This window comes from Hordeum vulgare, chromosome 5H (assembly GCF_904849725.1).
Source record: "Hordeum vulgare subsp. vulgare chromosome 5H, MorexV3_pseudomolecules_assembly, whole genome shotgun sequence".
In the NCBI taxonomy this organism is placed as follows: domain Eukaryota; kingdom Viridiplantae; phylum Streptophyta; class Magnoliopsida; order Poales; family Poaceae; genus Hordeum; species Hordeum vulgare.
Genome location: NC_058522.1, coordinates 439,487,122 through 439,508,346, shown reverse-complemented (window position 1 = coordinate 439,508,346; position 21,225 = coordinate 439,487,122). Strand labels below are relative to the sequence as shown.

Genomic DNA, 21,225 nt, shown 5'->3' with positions numbered 1-21,225 from the left:
TTTTGGTTCGAAGGTCGGGTTACCAAAGTCCACGTGTCATTGCTCTCAATCGCATTCATCTCCTCATCCATGGTGTGCGTCCAACTACGGCTTTTGCTCGCCTCTACGAAGTTCGCCGGCTCCTCAACTCCGAACAGACATAGTCCGGAGTACTCGAGCGTAACTGGCTTTGTGTACTTGTAGACTTTCTTGAGTGTCTTGTAGCGACGAGGCCGTGAGAAATCCGTTGTGGCCTGTGAAGGAGGCGACACAAATTGTGTCGGTGTTGATGCACTTGAGGAAGATGGCTGAGACCCGGGCATGTCATCGACATCCGTGTCGTCGGCGTAGTCGTCGTGACCGTGACCATCATCTTGATTGTCGTCGTCACCATGCGCCTTATTGTCGATGTTGTCATGGAGATCTCTGCCCGTGCCGTGCGCGTCGTTGTCGCTATCTCCTTGCGACCTATCTACGTTGTCGTCGGTGTCGGTATCATGATGATCGCTACCATTGTGGTCACCTTGGTTGGGCGTCTTGCCAACCAGCTGGACATCCTCCCATGCATCATCATCAGTTGGAAATTCAACCGTGAATATGTTATCGTTTGGAGCATCGTCGGCTGCAGTGCTCCAATTCCACGCTTGGTTTTCTTCAAACACGACGTCGCGTGAAATCCGTAGACGCTTGGTTTGTGGATCGTAGAAGCGGTATGCCTTGGTGCCAGAACTCCTCTCGTATCCGATGAACACCATCTTGGTGCTACGATCGGCAAGCTTTGAGAGATGTGGCACCGCCGTCTTCACATGTGCCACGCACCCGAACGTCCGTAGATGAGACACATTCGGCTTACGTCCGTGAATTGCTTCATACGGAGTCTTGCCGATCACCGCCTTCACTGGAGCCCGGTTGAGAAGATAGACCGCTGTCGAGACAGCTTCTCCCCAAAAAATCCCCGGGAGATTCTTGCTCTTGAGTAAACTCCTTGCCATGTCAACGACGGTTCGATTGCGCCTTTCAACGACCCCGTTCTGCTGTGGCGTGTAAGGTGCCGTGAGGAACCTTTTTATGCCAATCTTCTCGCATTAGTCGTTGAACTCATTCGACGTAAACTCTCCGCCGCGATCAGTCCGTAGAGCGCGAACCTTCAGCTTGTGTTCCATCTCCATTGCAGCCTTCAGCTTCTTGAACGCTTCAAACGCCTCATCTTTAGATCGTAGGAGAATGACCCACATATATCTCGAGTAGTCGTCTACCACAAGGAAGAAATACTTCTTTCCCGCGTGAGTTGCCGGGGTGATAGGGCCACATAGATCATCATGGAGCAGCTCGAGTTCATCACTTGCACGATAGGTAGACTGAGCAGGGAACAAATACCAATTGTTGGCTTTTGAACGTGCATATGCAGCCGTACAGGCGTGCCTATGCGATTCTTGCTTCGGCCGGCTACTTGACGGAACTTGCGTAACTAGTGACACGAATAAAACTGATCGATGGATTTGATGGCTAAAGGCCCGTGTCGAGCCTTTGCTTTGTATTGCTTTTCTTTTTTTTCTGGTGTTACAAGCAACACCCCTAGGGTGCCTTTTATACACGTCCACAAGGGACTATGGAAATAAACTAGGACTAGAAATCCTAATACTACTAGGACTTGGTTTGGCTTTCTTTCCTAATCCTACAGGGAACACCATGATTAACTCACACATGCTTCACGCCAACTTTTATACCTTGCTTCCTTCAGTTTTGCTTTTGATCTTGCATCTTGAGCTGCTGCTACTGATATTAAGAAAACACCAACGTATCTTTAATATTTTTTGTTTATCTTGCTTTGCTATTTTTGTAGTCGATTTCCAGGAAAGTTTTTTACATGGTGTATTCAATGTGGGAACCGCTGCTCTGAAAAGATTTGATGTTGGATTTGAGTTTCTTTTAATTCATCTCCAAATGATACAGGAAGCCAGCAAATACCATTCCCTGGTTTCATAATTTTGATATTTCTAAAAGTTATTAGGATTTATGATCTTTTAAAAATAAAGAGATCAATTTAGGATGCATATGTGGAGATGCATATGTACCACTTTTTTCAACGGTACCGATAGAGTAATTTTCTTAACTTAATCTCAAATGATGAATATGCTGAGATTTGTGGTTCGCTTAGTGGTTCCCTGTAGAACTGAATGAATAAAAAATATAATCAAATGGTTTTAAGTTCAAATATTATAATTAGTTGAAACGAAATATTCTTTTTTCTATGCATACTTATTCTTCTTTTTTACCAACAAAAGAAGTTGTGTTACAAGAAACTCCTTGCTCACATTTAGTGCAATAAAAATATCATGGATCGTATTTTGTAATGTAAAAATTCTGTTTTAGTAGGTTTGAATATGTTTCAAAGGTTTTGCTTAGCTGAGATAATTAATGATGATCCAATTAAGGAACATGCAAAAAAACTTTCCCGTTCCAACACACATACATTAATAATATAATTAAGGAACAATGGATATTTCTTAAATATATATTGCAGAATATACCGCAACAACCTGGGTAGTTCTTTTTATAGCAAAACAACGTGTATCGTCAATTTTTTAGGGTGTGTTTGATTACTCACAGTGCTTTTGGGCTTCTTTGGGCTTCCTCCAAAGTTGGCGTGGTGGATCCTACATTGAATTCATGCTTTGTCCATGTACTACACCAACTTGTTAGCCCACAAAGCCCGACGTTGCATAAGAGCATTTACAAATGGAACCCTCAAATTCGGCCCCTCAAACGTCCACGGACGCGTCCGGACGCATCTGCGGACACTGACCGATCACGTCTTCCATATTTCATTCTACATCCGCATATGTTAAATTAAAAATCTCAAATTTATACTATTACATGCAACTTAAACCTAATACTAAGAGGAGCTCATCTGGCTCCGCTGTGTCCATGTCCGGCGGCTGGCAGTGCCCTTCATAGTATCGATCCGGTCGCCGACGAGGTAGAGTAGGACATGGGACACTAGCCGGTTCACGGAAGTCGAGCTCCCGCCGTCTCCAATGCCCCACTCTTCCTCGTCGGAGCCTATAACCCGGACGGTGCCACTCGACGTGAGGTCGATAACGGATCCTTCTTGGGAGGAGCCGACGTCCATCACGACGCGATTGCGTCGAGGGTACGACATGGGACACTAGCCGGCTCACGGGGAGCCGAAGAGTGTGATTCCACCTCTCCAACATCTACCGCCGCGAGGGCCTTCGCCACATCCCGTGATCGCTGCCACGCCCGGCAGGCACGCCACGCCATGACATGGTCTGAGGTCGGCCATGCTTCGTGCTCGGCGCGCCAACGTATGGTTTGCGCTTTCGCCACGGCGTTCGGATGCCAGACAGACCGCACCGCCTCCTGTGAGGCAGCAACGCCGGATCCAAGCACCGGTTGTGCGGAAGCAATGTATTCCCGACGTTGTAAGTCTGAGCGCTGCCGTTGTGCGGCCGCTCCGGGAGCGGTGGAGCGCAAGCCGGATGACCATCTCCTCCTCGGGGCCGCGTGAGACGAGCTCGTGATCGATGGATCTGGAGGTGAAGGACTCAGATCCGCTGCCAGCCATGTCGGATGTGAGCTTGGGTGGCGGATGGGAGTGGAGTAAAGTGGCCAGGGTTTGGTCCGACGAGCTTGAACGAATATATATGGGATAGATACGGACCAGTACGGGTCAGGCGGGCGTGCCCGAGCTCCTCCATCCGCCCCATGTTTAGGGAAATGTTTATTTTTTGTTAGTGTACCTTAAAGAGAAATGGTAAGCACTACAAAATGTCTGTGACATTAGAAAAATGTTCATGCATTTCAAAAAAAATGATAAGTTTGTTGTCTATTCTGGAGTCCCCCTTCGCAACTTTTCTGCTGTTTGGCTTTTCATGGAGCCCTCCGCAGTCCGCACGGTGGCCTCCACGTCCGCCTAGTCGCTGCCTTGCTCCACGTAGAGGCTAATTCACGGCCGGGAGCAGCTCGCGACGTGGGCATCGCCGCGGCCACCGCGCGCAGCTCGTCACGGGTTGGCCCTCGCGGAGCACGGCCTATAAATTTGTGTCCACTCTCTCGAAATAATACATCAGCAAACACATCAGGAACGAGACAACAACAAGCAGCAGTGTACTAGCAATCATCTTTGCCGGTTGCAGCATCTGTGGCTTGTTTCTGTCCTCTCGTACGTGCACCTTCCGTCCGCAGCTGATCAATGGCGACCATGATGTCCATGAGCTCCTTCGCCGGTGCGGCCGTCGTGCCGCGCAGCTCGGCCAGCAGCTTCGGCGCCCGGTCTCTGCCAGCGCTGGGCCGACGCGCCCTCGTCGTCAGGGCACAGACCGAGGGCCCGAGCGCACCACCGCCAAACAAACCCAAGGCGAGCACCTCGATCTGGGACGCGATGGCGTTCAGCGGCCCTGCGCCGGAGCGCATCAACGGGCGGCTAGCCATGGTGGGCTTCGTGACGGCGCTTGCGGTGGAGGCAGGGCGCGGCGACGGGCTCCTCTCGCAGCTCGGCAGCGGCACCGGGCAGGCGTGGTTCGCCTACACCGTGGCGGTGCTGTCCATGGCGTCGCTGGTGCCGCTGCTCCAGGGCGAGAGCGCCGAGGGCAGAGCCGGCGCCATCATGAACGCCAACGCGGAACTCTGGAACGGCCGCTTCGCCATGCTCGGACTCGTCGCGCTGGCCGCCACCGAGATCATCACCGGCGCGCCTTTCATCAACGTGTAGAATAAAATAGCTTTGCTGTCGACAGGATAACACAACATGTACTTAGCTAGTAGGACATGTAAATGGTCAGATTTTTTTTAGAAAAAAAGGAGGTTCAATTCCGACCTCTGCATCAATCGATGCATACAACCATTTTTATTAATTATTTTATAAAGGTCTGACAAAAATATACAACAAACCATCTGAAGCCACCATTTTCACATACCCCTGTTCAAAATATCGGTTGATATACCGATTTATTGATCGATTTATCGCTTATCAGGGTCCGACCGATAAGATAAGTGAATATCTTCGGTATTTACCGGTCTGACTGATATATCGGTCTCACAATCGATATATCACCGATATTCGTCGATAAATCTGCGGGACCCAACCGATTTAGCTTTTGATTTTTTATTTTGTTTGAGTTATTCTAGTCTGATACATGGTTGATGCCTTCTATTTGTGTAGATGGCTAGTTTCGGCACATCTCGGGTCGCTTATGTGGAATATGGATGACATGGCTTACGGAATTGCCATGTTGATCGATCTCGATGATACGAAAACCTCAGGTTTCTTGATAACCTTGCCGATAAATAGTCAACCGATAAAATCGATAAATCGGCTGATAAACCGATTTATCTTTCATCTTGGGTCGGCCGATAAGTTAACGAGAAGCGATATCCCGAACATTGTTATATACAGAGTCGGTAATGTGGAGTGCTCTCACTCCTCATATGTAAAACCGATGTTGTCGCCAATTCATCCATATAATGTATCGGGACCAACAACCGGTGTAGCATACCTAAAGCGCACATCACATGCACACATTAGAAGCCGACATCATCATCGGTCCACTGACTCATCTTCAGGAGAGAGATCCGTATCATTTTTGTCAATCCGAACATCCGTCGACGCCACCACGGCGCAAACAGCGCCACTGCCCTGCGCTCATTCGCCCAGACGCGAAGATTCTAAAAAAAATGTCGTGCGTAGCACCTACCAACCAGGCATGACTCAGCGTAGTACCTGTCGGCCAGGCATGGCTTGACAGCTCCACCAAATCTCCGGGCCAGATGAAGCCGCTCCATCTCCTGCCTCTGTCATCCAGCACTGCTCCACAAACGATGCTCGCAAGAGAGAAACGGCACCGCAGTACTGCCATTGTACGATCTGGAAGGTCAGATCTTAGGGTTTCCCCCAAAGCAGTGCCCAACACGAGCAACCGTCAAGGACCCACATAGTGCCCACCACCATTCAGCCCTCAAAACGACGCCTTCAGGAAGGTCACGGCGTCAAGGACGCCGTCGTCGCCCACCAGAGTTAGGGTTTTCATCCGAGAGACAGTGAGGTAGGAAGTGGAGGAGCAGACGTATACCGACATCTCCAAGAAAAACAACAACGCCCTTGAGCGTCGTCGGCTGCGTGGCCAACCAGGGCCGACCAAGGGGTTTCCCCTTATCTGAATCTCCTCCACCAGCTTCATCCGCGACCACGTCGGCACCACCAGGAACCCGCGGGGAGAAGCACAATTCGTAAGTAATACCAAGTTCATCAAGATAATCATCAAGACCAGTGTTTTTGAATTCTATCCCATTATCACTCCTGATGTGTTTGATCTTGACGCCGAAGTTCGTCGAGGCCCTTGAGGAAAATCGTTTGAAGACTTCATGCACTTTGGTTTTATACAGAATGATATGCACCCAAGTATATCTAGAATAATCATCAACTATGACAAAGTCGTATAAAGATGTTGCATTTGTTAGAGTGGCACAATGAGTAGGTCCAAATAGATCCATGTGAAGCAATTCAAATGGACGAGTAGTAGTCATCATGGTCTTCGAGGGGTGTTTGGATCTGGTCATTTTTTCAGACTCACAAGCACCGCAGAGGTGGTCCTTGAGGAATTTGACTGATTCGATGCCAATGGCATGCTTCATCTTCGCCAGTGTGTGCAGATTCCTCATGCCTACATGACCAAGTCTTCGATGCCATAGCCAGCCTTCTGAGGTTTTTGCTAGTAAGCATGTGGTTGGTTGAGGACCTGTGGAAAAATCAACAATGTACAAATCTCCTCTCCTGACACCTTCGAAGACTTTGGATCTGTCAAATTCCATGATGACTACACATCTATATTTTCCAAAGATAACAACGATACCAAGATCACAAAGCATTGAGACTGACATGAGGTTAAACCCAAGGGATTCAACACGCATCACTTTGTCCTTGTGCCTGTCCTTGGAAATTCAACCGTGAATATGTTATCGTTTGGAGCATCGTCGGCTGCAGCGCTCCAATTCCACGCTTGGTTTTCTTCGAACACGACGTCGCGTGAAATCCGTAGACGCTTGGTTTGTGGATCGTAGAAGCGGTATGCCTTGGTGCCAGAACTCCTCTCGTATCCGATGAACACCATCTTGGTGCTACGATCGGCAAGCTTTGAGAGATGTGGCTCCGCCGTCTTCACATGTGCCACGCACCCGAACGTCCGTAGATGAGACACATTCGGCTTACGTCCGTAAATTGCTTCATACGGAGTCTTGCCGATCACTGCCTTCATTGGAGCCCGGTTGAGAAGATAGACCGTCGTCGAGACAGCTTCTCCCCAAAAAATCCCCGGAAGATTCTTGCTCTTGAGTAAACTCCTTGCCATGTCAACGACGGTTCGATTACGCCTTTCAACGACCCCGTTCTGCTGTGGCGTGTAAGGTGCCGTGAGGAACCTTTTTATGACAATCTTCTCGCATTAGTCGTTGAACTCATTCGACGTAAACTCTCCGCCGCGATCTGTCCGTAGAGCGCGAACCTTCAGCTTGTGTTCCATCTCCGTTGCAGCCTTCAGCTTCTTGAACGCTTCAAACGCCTCATCTTTAGATCGTAGGAGAATGACCCACATATATCTCGAGTAGTCGTCTACCACAAGGAAGAAATACTTCTTTCCCGCGTGAGTTGCCGGGGTGATAGGGCCACATAGATCATCATGGAGCAGCTCGAGTTCATCACTTGCACGATAGGTAGACTGAGCAGGGAACAAATACCAATTGTTGGCTTTTGAACGTGCGTATGCAGCCGTACAGGCGTGCCTATGCGATTCTTGCTTCGGCCGGCTACTTGACGGAACTTGCGTAACTAGTGACACGAATAAAACTGATCGATGGATTTGATGGCTAAAGGCCCGTGTCGAGCCTTTGCTTTGTATTGCTTTTCTTTTTTTTCTGGTGTTACAAGCAACACCCCTAGGGTGCCTTTTATACACGTCCACAAGGGACTATGGAAATAAACTAGGACTAGAAATCCTAATACTACTAGGACTTGGTTTGGCTTTCTTTCCTAATCCTACAGGGAACACCATGATTAACTCACACATGCTTCACGCCAACTTTTATACCTTGCTTCCTTCAGTTTTGCTTTTGATCTTGCATCTTGAGCTGCTGCTACTGATATTAAGAAAACACCAACGTATCTTTAATATTTTTTGTTTATCTTGCTTTGCTATTTTTGTAGTCGATTTCCAGGAAAGTTTTTTACATGGTGTATTCAATGTGGGAACCGCTGCTCTGAAAAGATTTGATGTTGGATTTGAGTTTCTTTTAATTCATCTCCAAATGATACAGGAAGCCAGCAAATACCATTCCCTGGTTTCATAATTTTGATATTTCTAAAAGTTATTAGGATTTATGATCTTTTAAAAATAAAGAGATCAATTTAGGATGCATATGTGGAGATGCATATGTACCACTTTTTTCAACGGTACCGATAGAGTAATTTTCTTAACTTAATCTCAAATGATGAATATGCTGAGATTTGTGGTTCGCTTAGTGGTTCCCTGTAGAACTGAATGAATAAAAAATATAATCAAATGGTTTTAAGTTCAAATATTATAATTAGTTGAAACGAAATATTCTTTTTTCTATCCATACTTATTCTTCTTTTTTACCAACAAAAGAAGTTGTGTTACAAGAAACTCCTTGCTCACATTTAGTGCAATAAAAATATCATGGATCGTATTTTGTAATGTAAAAATTCTGTTTTAGTAGGTTTGAATATGTTTTAAAGGTTTTGCTTAGCTGAGATAATTAATGATGATCCAATTAAGGAACATGCAAAAAAACTTTCCCGTTCCAACACACATACATTAATAATATAATTAAGGAACAATGGATATTTCTTAAATATATATTGCAGAATATACCGCAACAACCTGGGTAGTTCTTTTTATAGCAAAACAACGTGTATCGTCAATTTTTTAGGGTGTGTTTGATTACTCACAGTGCTTTTGGGCTTCTTTGGGCTTCCTCCAAAGTTGGCGTGGTGGATCCTACATTGAATTCATGCTTTGTCCATGTACTACACCAACTTGTTAGCCCACAAAGCCCGACGTTGCATAAGAGCATTTACAAATGGAACCCTCAAATTCGGCCCCTCAAACGTCCACGGACGCGTCCGGACGCATCTGCGGACACTGACCGATCACGTCTTACATATTTCATTCTACATCCGCATATGTTAAATTAAAAATCTCAAATTTATACTATTACATGCAACTTAAACCTAATACTAAGAGGAGCTCATCTGGCTCCGCTGTGTCCATGTCCGGCGGCTGGCAGTGCCCTTCATAGTATCGATCCGGTCGCCGACGAGGTAGAGTAGGACATGGGACACTAGCCGGTTCACGGAAGTCGAGCTCCCGCCGTCTCCAATGCCCCACTCTTCCTCGTCGGAGCCTATAACCCGGACGGTGCCACTCGACGTGAGGTCGATAACGGATCCTTCTTGGGAGGAGCCGACGTCCATCACGACGCGATTGCGTCGAGGGTACGACATGGGACACTAGCCGGCTCACGGGGAGCCGAAGAGTGTGATTCCACCTCTCCAACATCTACCGCCGCGAGGGCCTTCGCCACATCCCGTGATCGCTGCCACGCCCGGCAGGCACGCCACGCCATGACATGGTCTGAGGTCGGCCATGCTTCGTGCTCGGCGCGCCAACGTATGGTTTGCGCTTTCGCCACGGCGTTCGGATGCCAGACAGACCGCACCGCCTCCTGTGAGGCAGCAACGCCGGATCCAAGCACCGGTTGTGCGGAAGCAATGTATTCCCGACGTTGTAAGTCTGAGCGCTGCCGTTGTGCGGCCGCTCCGGGAGCGGTGGAGCGCAAGCCGGATGACCATCTCCTCCTCGGGGCCGCGTGAGACGAGCTCGTGATCGATGGATCTGGAGGTGAAGGACTCAGATCCGCTGCCAGCCATGTCGGATGTGAGCTTGGGTGGCGGATGGGAGTGGAGTAAAGTGGCCAGGGTTTGGTCCGACGAGCTTGAACGAATATATATGGGATAGATACGGACCAGTACGGGTCAGGCGGGCGTGCCCGAGCTCCTCCATCCGCCCCATGTTTAGGGAAATGTTTATTTTTTGTTAGTGTACCTTAAAGAGAAATGGTAAGCACTACAAAATGTCTGTGACATTAGAAAAATGTTCATGCATTTCAAAAAAAATGATAAGTTTGTTGTCTATTCTGGAGTCCCCCTTCGCAACTTTTCTGCTGTTTGGCTTTTCATGGAGCCCTCCGCAGTCCGCACGGTGGCCTCCACGTCCGCCTAGTCGCTGCCTTGCTCCACGTAGAGGCTAATTCACGGCCGGGAGCAGCTCGCGACGTGGGCATCGCCGCGGCCACCGCGCGCAGCTCGTCACGGGTTGGCCCTCGCGGAGCACGGCCTATAAATTTGTGTCCACTCTCTCGAAATAATACATCAGCAAACACATCAGGAACGAGACAACAACAAGCAGCAGTGTACTAGCAATCATCTTTGCCGGTTGCAGCATCTGTGGCTTGTTTCTGTCCTCTCGTACGTGCACCTTCCGTCCGCAGCTGATCAATGGCGACCATGATGTCCATGAGCTCCTTCGCCGGTGCGGCCGTCGTGCCGCGCAGCTCGGCCAGCAGCTTCGGCGCCCGGTCTCTGCCAGCGCTGGGCCGACGCGCCCTCGTCGTCAGGGCACAGACCGAGGGCCCGAGCGCACCACCGCCAAACAAACCCAAGGCGAGCACCTCGATCTGGGACGCGATGGCGTTCAGCGGCCCTGCGCCGGAGCGCATCAACGGGCGGCTAGCCATGGTGGGCTTCGTGACGGCGCTTGCGGTGGAGGCAGGGCGCGGCGACGGGCTCCTCTCGCAGCTCGGCAGCGGCACCGGGCAGGCGTGGTTCGCCTACACCGTGGCGGTGCTGTCCATGGCGTCGCTGGTGCCGCTGCTCCAGGGCGAGAGCGCCGAGGGCAGAGCCGGCGCCATCATGAACGCCAACGCGGAACTCTGGAACGGCCGCTTCGCCATGCTCGGACTCGTCGCGCTGGCCGCCACCGAGATCATCACCGGCGCGCCTTTCATCAACGTGTAGAATAAAATAGCTTTGCTGTCGACAGGATAACACAACATGTACTTAGCTAGTAGGACATGTAAATGGTCAGATTTTTTTTAGAAAAAAAGGAGGTTCAATTCCGACCTCTGCATCAATCGATGCATACAACCATTTTTATTAATTATTTTATAAAGGTCTGACAAAAATATACAACAAACCATCTGAAGCCACCATTTTCACATACCCCTGTTCAAAATATCGGTTGATATACCGATTTATTGATCGATTTATCGCTTATCAGGGTCCGACCGATAAGATAAGTGAATATCTTCGGTATTTACCGGTCTGACTGATATATCGGTCTCACAATCGATATATCACCGATATTCGTCGATAAATCTGCGGGACCCAACCGATTTAGCTTTTGATTTTTTATTTTGTTTGAGTTATTCTAGTCTGATACATGGTTGATGCCTTCTATTTGTGTAGATGGCTAGTTTCGGCACATCTCGGGTCGCTTATGTGGAATATGGATGACATGGCTTACGGAATTGCCATGTTGATCGATCTCGATGATACGAAAACCTCAGGTTTCTTGATAACCTTGCCGATAAATAGTCAACCGATAAAATCGATAAATCGGCTGATAAACCGATTTATCTTTCATCTTGGGTCGGCCGATAAGTTAACGAGAAGCGATATCCCGAACATTGTTATATACAGAGTCGGTAATGTGGAGTGCTCTCACTCCTCATATGTAAAACCGATGTTGTCGCCAATTCATCCATATAATGTATCGGGACCAACAACCGGTGTAGCATACCTAAAGCGCACATCACATGCACACATTAGAAGCCGACATCATCATCGGTCCACTGCCCTGCGCTCATTCGCCCAGACGCGAAGATTCTAAAAAAAATGTCGTGCGTAGCACCTACCAACCAGGCATGACTCAGCGTAGTACCTGTCGGCCAGGCATGGCTTGACAGCTCCACCAAATCTCCGGGCCAGATGAAGCCGCTCCATCTCCTGCCTCTGTCATCCAGCACTGCTCCACAAACGATGCTCGCAAGAGAGAAACGGCACCGCAGTACTGCCATTGTACGATCTGGAAGGTCAGATCTTAGGGTTTCCCCCAAAGCAGTGCCTAACACGAGCAACCGTCAAGGACCCACACAGTGCCCACCACCATTCAGCCCTCAAAACGACGCCTTCAGGAAGGTCACGGCGTCAAGGACGCCGTCGTCGCCCACCAGAGTTAGGGTTTTCATCCGAGAGACAGTGAGGTAGGAAGTGGAGGAGCAGACGTATACCGACATCTCCAAGAAAAACAACAACGCCCTTGAGCGTCGTCGGCTGCGTGGCCAACCAGGGCCGACCAAGGGGTTTCCCCTTATCTGAATCTCCTCCACCAGCTTCATCCGCGACCACGTCGGCACCACCAGGAACCCGCGGGGAGAAGCACATCGTGGGTATCTGGATCAATGAAGATCCGATCTGGACAATGACGAGTACCACCACCCTGCGCTGGCGAACGACGTCCGGGCGCTGGATCCAGAAGGATTTGACCCGAACTCGACGACGCACACGACTACTGTGTGTTGCCCCTCCCGCAGCCGGCACACCGCGTCGCAAGAACGAACCCCAGTCGTCGACGCGCTCCGCACGTCGCCGCTAGGATCCACATGCAGCTCCGCCGCACCGCGCGCTAGTTTGGCGCCTTCTCACGAACGACCATCCCGCGCCAGCCATGTTGCGTGAAGGGGAGAGGATCCCCGTCGCCGCCCCTGTCGGCAAGGCTTCGCCCGGCGGCGCTACTGGCGGCGACGAGGAGGAAGGAGGGGCGAGGGAGGACCGGCGACGGCGCCTAGGGTTATCCCCTGGTCGCCCACGGGGCGACGGAAGGGGGTTGCAGGATGCAGACCAAATGGTCAGAACTGGTAATTCTCGTATTCTTTGTTGTATTTTGCTAATTAAAGACGGTTCGCCTTTCTTTTTTCTCATCCAAATATGTTGACATGATTTCATCTTTCTATCACATTTGTTACATTTGAATGTTTTTATCACAAAACAAAAAGTTAAGACATGTAATTTCACAATTGAGACATGAAAAATATACTATAACACTGAGCTTCCTAGCTTTAAAGAGCCCACATTTAATTGAGGTCTTCAATTAATATTATATCATCCAATTTTGATGGGGTCAATAATTTTTTAATGCTCTCTCATTTAACTCTTTTATATTCTATAACACTATGTTTCTTAATTTTAAAGATCCCACATTCAATTGAGGTCATTAATTAAAACTGATTTACCTGATTTTGACCTGGTCAACAGTTTTTCCAAGCTCTCTCATTTAATTCTTTTACACTCCTTTATAACACTATGCTCCTTAGTTTTAAAAAAATCACATTCAATTGAGGTCTTTAATTAAATTTGGGTTACCTTGTTTTGACCGAGTCAATAATTTCTCAAATCGCCCTCATTCAATTATTTTATACTCCTCTATAACACTACACTCCTTAGTTGTAAAAATCCCACATTCAATTGAGGTCTTTATTTAAAATTGGGTCACCCGATTTTGACCGGGTCAACAGTTTCTCAAATCTCTCATTCAATTCTTTAGGCAAAACACTATGCTTTCAAATGGGTTTGGTTTACGATTTTGACCATACAATTTCTTTTCAAATCAATCAGCAACAACCGTCCTATAAAAACATATTAATCACGAGCATACAGCCACCAACGCAGAAATTCTCCCACATATATAATGTTGGTTAGCAATAATACAGAATCACATTATGAAAGGCCCATCAAACCATTGAATTATAAATAAAAACAAAACACACTATTATCTCCCCGACCCACCAAACTAAATATTTCATTAGTTCCGAAAATGAGGGCCATTAGTTTTCTGGAAAGTCAAATTTCTTCAACTCTGGCCACGTTCAAAGCAAAAGTATGGACACCCACAATATTAAAAGTATCGAAATCCATTTCATGATAAATCTAATCATAGTGATCGGACATTATGGATTTTGATATGTTTCTATACAAATTTGATCAAACTTAAAAGTTTGAACATTTGAAAAAAAGTAACACATGATTGTATTTTAAAATAGAGTATTAGTTTTTTTAACTTAACGACGCAACAAAGGGCGTCCAACCTTTATAGTACACATTAAAGCTAACTTATAACTTGTAGTTGCACCTACACTATTGCGGAATATAGATTATATTAAAAAAAGTCAACTACTCCAAGTTGCACTTTTCCATCTCGAGGTTACACATAGTGATGAAATCAGAGTGGATGAACAATCAGTTTGGGGCTTCTTAAAAAAAAGCAAGGGGGCCCACGTGTCGTCCTCTCGGTAACACGGGAGGTGACTAGGGTTTCCTAGAGTCATCGCCCCTCCCCCCTCCCGCCCCGCCATCTCAGGAGGTCACCAGGAAAAAAAACACACAATCAGGGTGACAATTAGTGGCTAGGATTTTTCCATCGTGTCGTGAGGTTCTCGCTGGCGTCCTCAAGTGCACAACTCGCGATACGTTGGTGGATGGCTGTTGTGGAGCGAACATGGGAGGGGGTCATGATTGGTTTATGTTGTTTTTTAGTGAAAAATAGGCCTGATACAAAAGGATATATGCATGTTTTCTTGTGAGCTCGGGGCATGGCTCAAGTTGCCCCATTGGCAACCTTACTACTCCCTCCTATCTGGTTTATAGGGTTTTAATCTGAAATCTCATCAACCAAAGTGGATTATGAGTGAATGGCATTAGTTTTAACTAACCAATGAAATATTTCTCACACATTTGATTTTCGAAGCAATAAATGTATCATCTTACCTTTCATTAGACTGCGTGATGCATGTAGAAAAAGATGCATTCATAGCCACTAATTTCCTTTCTTTTATCTCTATGAATTAAATATGGTGTGAGACTAAAAGCACTTTAACTCATTTAGACTTAAAATGAGCCTAATATATTGAAAATCTTAAATTTTTTAGATGAGTCATGTAAACTGGAAAGGAGGGAGTAGTTACAAGTATTAATGTATTGTGTGATTAAAAGTAGTGATTGCAAATAAATAACAGAATAGTTTATATTGTAAGCAACAAGAAAAAGAATTGATCTAAGTCGTATTTACAAGGAATAATGCATTAGGATCCAAAACTTCACTAGTGTCTTAAATCATGATGGTGTTGGGGAACGTCGCATGGGAAACAAAAATTTTCCTACGCGCACGAAGACCTATCATGGTGATGTCCATCTACGAGAGGGGATATTCGATCTACGTACCCTTGTAGATCGCACAGCAGAAGCGTTAGTGAACGCGGTTGATGTAGTGGAACGTCCTCACGTCCCTCGATCCGCCCCGCGAACCGTCCCGCGATCAGTCCCACGATCTAGTGTCGAACGGACGGCACCTCCGCGTTCAGCACACGTACAGCTCGACGATGATCTCGGCCTTCTTGATCCAGCAAGAGAGACGGAGAGGTAGATGAGTTCTCCGGCAGCATGACGGCGCTCCGGAGGTTGGTGATGATCTTATCTCGGCAGGGCTCCGCCCGAGCTCCACAGAAACGCGATCTAGAGGTAAAACCGTGGAGATATGTGGTCGGGCTGCCGTGGCAAAGTTGTCTCAAATCAGCCCTAAAACCTCCGTATATATAGGGGGAAGAGGGGGAGCCTTGCCTTGGGGCTCAAGGGGCCCCAAGGGGGTCGGCCAAGCCAAGGGGGGGGAGTCCTCCCCTTCCAAACCGAATCCAACTAGGTTTGGAAGGAGGAGTCCTTCCCCTTTTTCCCACCTCCTCTTTTTTTTCCTTTTCTCTTTGATTTTCTTCCTATGGCGCATAGGGCCTTCTTGGGCTGTCCCACCATCCCACTAAGGGCTGGTGCGCCACCCCCAAGGCCTATGGGCTTCCCCGCGGTGGGTTGCCCCCCCCCCCCGGTGAACACCCGGAACCCATTCGTCATTCCCGGTACATTCCCGGTAACTCCGAAAACCTTCCGGTAATCAAATGAGGTCATCCTATATATCAATCTTCGTTTCCGGACCATTTCGGAAACCCTCGTGACGTCCGTGATCTCATCTGGGACTCCGAACAACATTCGGTAACCAACCATATAACTCAAATACGCATAAAACAACGTCGAACCTTAAGTGTGCAGACCCTGCGGGTTCGAGAACTATGTAGACATGACCCGAGTGACTCCTCGGTCAATATCCAATAGCGGGACCTGGATGCCCATATTGGATCCCACATATTCTACGAAGATCTTATCATTTGAACCTCAGTGCCAAGGATTCATATAATCCCGTATGTCATTCCCTTTGTCCTTCGGTATGTTACTTGCCTGAGATTCGATCATCAGTATCCGCATACCTATTTCAATCTCGTTTACCGGCAAGTCTCTTTACTCGTTCCGTAATACAAGATCCCGCAACTTACACTAAGTCATATTGCTTGCAAGGCTTGTGTGTGATGTTGTATTGCCGAGTGGGCCCCGAGATACCTCTCCGTCACACGGAGTGACAAATCCCAGTCTCGATCCATACTAACTCAACGAACACCTTCGGAGATACCTGTAGAGCATCTTTATAGTCACCCAGTTATGTTGCGACGTTTGATACAAACAAAGCATTCCTCCGGTGTCAGTGAGTTATATGATCTCATGGTCATAGGAACAAATACTTGACACGCAGAAAACAGTAGCAACAAAATGACACGATCAACATGCTACGTCTATTAGTTTGGGTCTAGTCCATCACGTGATTCTCCTAATGACGTGATCCAGTTATCAAGCAACAACACCTTGTTCATAATCAGAAGACCCTGACTATCTTTGATCAACTGGCTAGTCAACTAGAGGCTTGCTAGGGACAGTGTTTGTCTATGTATCCACACATGTATATAAGTCTTCATTCAATACAATTATAGCATGGATAATAAACGATTATCTTGATACAGGAATTATAATAATAACTATATTTATTATTGCCTCTAGGGCATAATTCCAACAGATGGATGATTTTGTTGGTTGGCGGTTTAGTAAGAATGGAGTTGCGGGAATGACCCCACGTAGGCTCAAGCACACGTGTCCCTTCTTCAAAACATCGGGGTTGCCTATGCCCCTCTGTTGGAAATATACCTTAGAGGCAATAATAAAATAATAATTATTATATTTCCTTGTTTAAGATAATAATTTATTATCCATGCTAGAATTGTATTGAATGGAAACTCAGATACATGTGTGGATACATAAACAACACACTGTCTCTAGTAAGCCTCCAGTAGACTAGCTCGTTGATCAAAGATGGTCAAGGGTTTCCTAGCCATAGACAAGGGTTGTCACTTGATAACGGGATCACATCATTAGGAGAATGATGTGATGGACAAGACCCAAACTATGAATGTAGCATGTGATCGTATCGTTTTATTGCTACTCTCCTTATGCATATCAAGTATATGTTCCTATGACAATGAAATCATGTAACTCACTGACACCGGAAGAATGCCTTGTGTGTATCAAACATCGCAACGTAACTGGGTGACCATAAAGGTGCTCTATAGGTATCTCCAAAGGTGGCCGTTGAGTTAGCATGTATCAAGACTGGGATTTTTCACTCCGTATGACGGAGAGGTATCTCGAGGCCCACTCGGTAATACACCATCACAACAAGTCTTGCAAGCAATGTGACTAAAGATTTAGCCACATGATTTTGTATTACGGAACTAGTAAAGAGACTTGCAGGTAACAAGATTCAAATAGGTATAGAGATACCGACGATTGAATCTCGGGCGAGTAATATATCGAAGGACAAAGGAAATGTTGTACGACATTAACTGAATCCTTGACATAGAGGTTCAAACGATAAAGATCTTCGTAGAATATGTAGGAGCCAATATGGACGTCCAGGTCCCACTATTGGTTATTGACCGGAGAGTGTCTCAGGTCATGTCTGCATAGTTCTCGAACCCGCAGGGTCTGCACAGTTAAGGTTCAGTGATATTTTGGTACAGTTGAATTATGTATGTTGGTGATTGACTGTTGTTCAGAGTCCCGGGTGAGATTCCAGATGTCATGACGAGTTCCGGAATGGTCCGGAGACAAAGATTGATATATAGGAAGAGTACATTTGGCTTCCGGAAGAACTTCACGCATTACCGGTAAAGTACGGGGAGTGACGAATGGGTTTCGGGGTTCCACCGGGAGGGGCCACCCACCCGGAGAGGGACCAAGTAGGCCCAAGGGTGGCGCACCAGCCCCTAGTGGGCTGGGAAGCCATCCCAAGTGGGCCTATATCGGCTGAAGTGGAAAGAGAGAGAGAGAGAGGTGGGGCAAACCTACTAGGAGAGGACTCCTCCTCCACCAAACCGAATTGGAGGAGGACTCCTCCCCCTCCTTGGTGGGCCGGCCAACCCTAGGGGTTTTTCCCTAGGGCGCCACCCCTCCCTCCCACATATATATAGTGGGGTGAGAAGGGCTTTTGGCACCTCAAGCCACAGCGCAACCCTCTCTCCCTCCACTGCTTCGTGACATCCCGTAGGTTATTTTGGTACGGCACGACAAAGCCATGCCGGAGTAACTCCACCATCATCCCCGTCACGCCATTGAGCTACCGGAGAATTCAGCTACCTCTTCGTCTCTCTTGCTGGATCAAGAAGGCGGAGATCATCACTGAGTTGTACGTGTGCTGAACACGGAGGTGTCGTCCATTCGATGCTAGATCGGGACGGAGTTCGTGGGACGGATTGCGATTTGGATCGTGAAGACGTTCAACTACATTAGCCGCGTTTCTTAATGCTTCCCGCTTAGCGATCTACAAGGGTATGTGGATCCGATCTCTCCTCTCGTAGATGGCCATCACCATGGATAGATCTTATGTGTGTGTAGGGAAAAAATTTGTTTCCCATGCAACGTTCCCCTACACCCTCAAGGCCAGCTCGATGCCTTCGGCCCTTAGGCCCGGCTGGCCCTGACCGGCTCCCATGGTGCGGTCCGGCTCAACACGCCCCTCCCCCCTTGGGTCGGGTCTGGGATGATTTGCCAACCGACAGGTCATCTCCCGTCCTATCGCTCCGTATGACAAGATCTCACCACGACGGAGAGGCATGGCTACAATGACCCTGGTACCGTTGGCCAGGGCACACGTGGCTACAGTGGAGGCGGTCGTACCGCTGACTGGGGCCATCTGCAACCGGGCGAGGCGAAACTACGGAGGCATAGTGCCAATTACTCAATGATGCCATGGACGTATGGCTATAGTGGCGGCCAGCCGACGGGCCACCACACCAACAGGACCCTGCAGTCGGCAGGCCCTACATGCGACAAGAACGCACAACCGGCGGGTCCATGACCTACCAGAGAGGGTGCCATCCAAGGACCACCCAATTATCCTTGCATACTATATGCTGGAGGGTTAACCTATAAACCCCCCAGCCCCCTCCTAGTTCGGGGTTGATTCAGTTTACACACACGCACGGACATGCATAGGACAGGTAGAGAGCAAGCTAACTTCTTATTCCTCCTCCAACAGACAGCTCAGGGAGCACCATTGTACTACCATATCCCCATATAATTGATCCGGCAGTACTAGGGGTGTTACCTCCCATTCAGGGCCCCGAACTTGGGTACATCGTGTCTCATGCACTGCCTGTTCCTAATCTCGCCTCTGAAACCCACCAATGCATTTTGGCCTCAACCACACTCGATAAGCCACCCCATGACATCTGTCGTGAACACACCGACAAATGGTATGTTCTTGGCCAGACTGAATATCACTATGACTGGGAGAACCAGCATGGGAGGAATCTTAGTAGACAAATCCCCTTGGATCTACATCTAATCCGAGTTGGAATATTTATGGTCCTTGAATGATCCTTGTAATGACTAAGATGCGGTCCTTTCCGATTTAGGGAACGAGGCTCCAAAATGGAAAGAAGCGCATCTAAGCATTTCGCAAGCACGATAACATAGCACATACATAATAATAGAATGACAAATAGGGGTTCATATGCCATCTCATAAATAATATATCAGAGTTTACATCACGCATTTATTCAAACAAGGTAGTTTTGCTACGGACTACATAACATGAGAAAAGGCTATGCTACCCTGCATGCTTGCCCACGATCACGACCATGCCTTAGTCTTCTGGATAGTTCACGTACAGGCGGTCGTTCTCCTCATCGTACTGCCACGCCAGCTGCGTGCCATCGGGATCACCTGTGTTGGGCGTACATGTACCTGTTGGTGTGTTGAAGTAATCTGTGAGCCATAGGGACTCAGTAATCTATGACCTCGGTGCCAGAACTAGGCAAGTTATTAGGTAAGGAAGGTTTAGTGTTTAGGTTGCAGCATCCTAAGCATTTATAGTGGCTAACTTACGTAGAACAAGTTATTGATGGTGGTCTACGCTAGCGGGCGATAACTTGCTGATCACTAAGTGATCCTGAACACCTACTTACGTCAATCATAACCCCATCGTGTTCCCATTCGAAGAGAGGTCTTCGAAGGGGACAGTCACGGTTACGCACACAGTTGGCAATTTTATTAGATTAGGTTCAAGTTATCTATAACCGGATGTTAACAAATATTCCAAGTTGCCACATAACCGCGGGCACGGCTTTTCGAAAGATTAAACCCTTCAGGGGTGCTCCAACTAGTCCATCACAAACGGTCACGGGCCGCAGAGTAATCCTCTATCACGAATCTCGTGATCTCGTCGGATTCCTCAGAGGAAAACCTCAACTCTGGGGAGAACCAAAGCTTCACCGGGATTCCTATACGCAAGATATATCGCTAAGGTAAGACAAGACTAGTAGGACCTCCCATCGTGTCGACGACCCCGATAAGAGCCGCGTATCTCAGTCTCAGGACACGACGGATGAGTCGCACTACGGGTATACCAAACCTCAGGTTGCCCTATGGTGGCCCCATAGTCTGCTCAATTTGGACCAACACTCATGAGGAGCACTGGCCCAGGTTGTTGATTAAATCCTCGGGGTAGCTATTCCCTATGCAGATTATTATTAAGTGATAAGCAAATTAACACCAATGTTGGGTCGTGCCGGACAAGTCTTAACACTACACGATTTATCAAGGGGAGCCCCATAACAACCCCGAACGTGTTAGGAGCGACCAGTTATGGAATCAAACACCGGTAGCCG

The 21,225-nt window shown here is 47.8% G+C and overlaps 2 protein-coding genes across 2 annotated transcripts; both read left to right on the top strand.

Annotated features, from left to right (window-relative positions):
• The first annotated feature begins 4,056 nt into the window (after positions 1-4,056).
• On the top strand, positions 4,057-4,815 carry LOC123397546 (low molecular mass early light-inducible protein HV90, chloroplastic). Its single transcript, XM_045092074.1, has one exon. The coding sequence runs from the start codon at positions 4,196-4,198 to the stop codon at positions 4,712-4,714; it is 519 nt and encodes a 172-aa protein (XP_044948009.1). The 5' UTR covers positions 4,057-4,195; the 3' UTR covers positions 4,715-4,815.
• A 5,616-nt stretch (positions 4,816-10,431) lies between these two features.
• On the top strand, positions 10,432-11,190 carry LOC123397537 (low molecular mass early light-inducible protein HV90, chloroplastic). Its single transcript, XM_045092064.1, has one exon. It carries the CDS (start codon positions 10,571-10,573, stop codon positions 11,087-11,089), a length of 519 nt encoding a protein of 172 aa, XP_044947999.1. The 5' UTR covers positions 10,432-10,570; the 3' UTR covers positions 11,090-11,190.
• Positions 11,191-21,225: the final 10,035 nt, after the last annotated feature.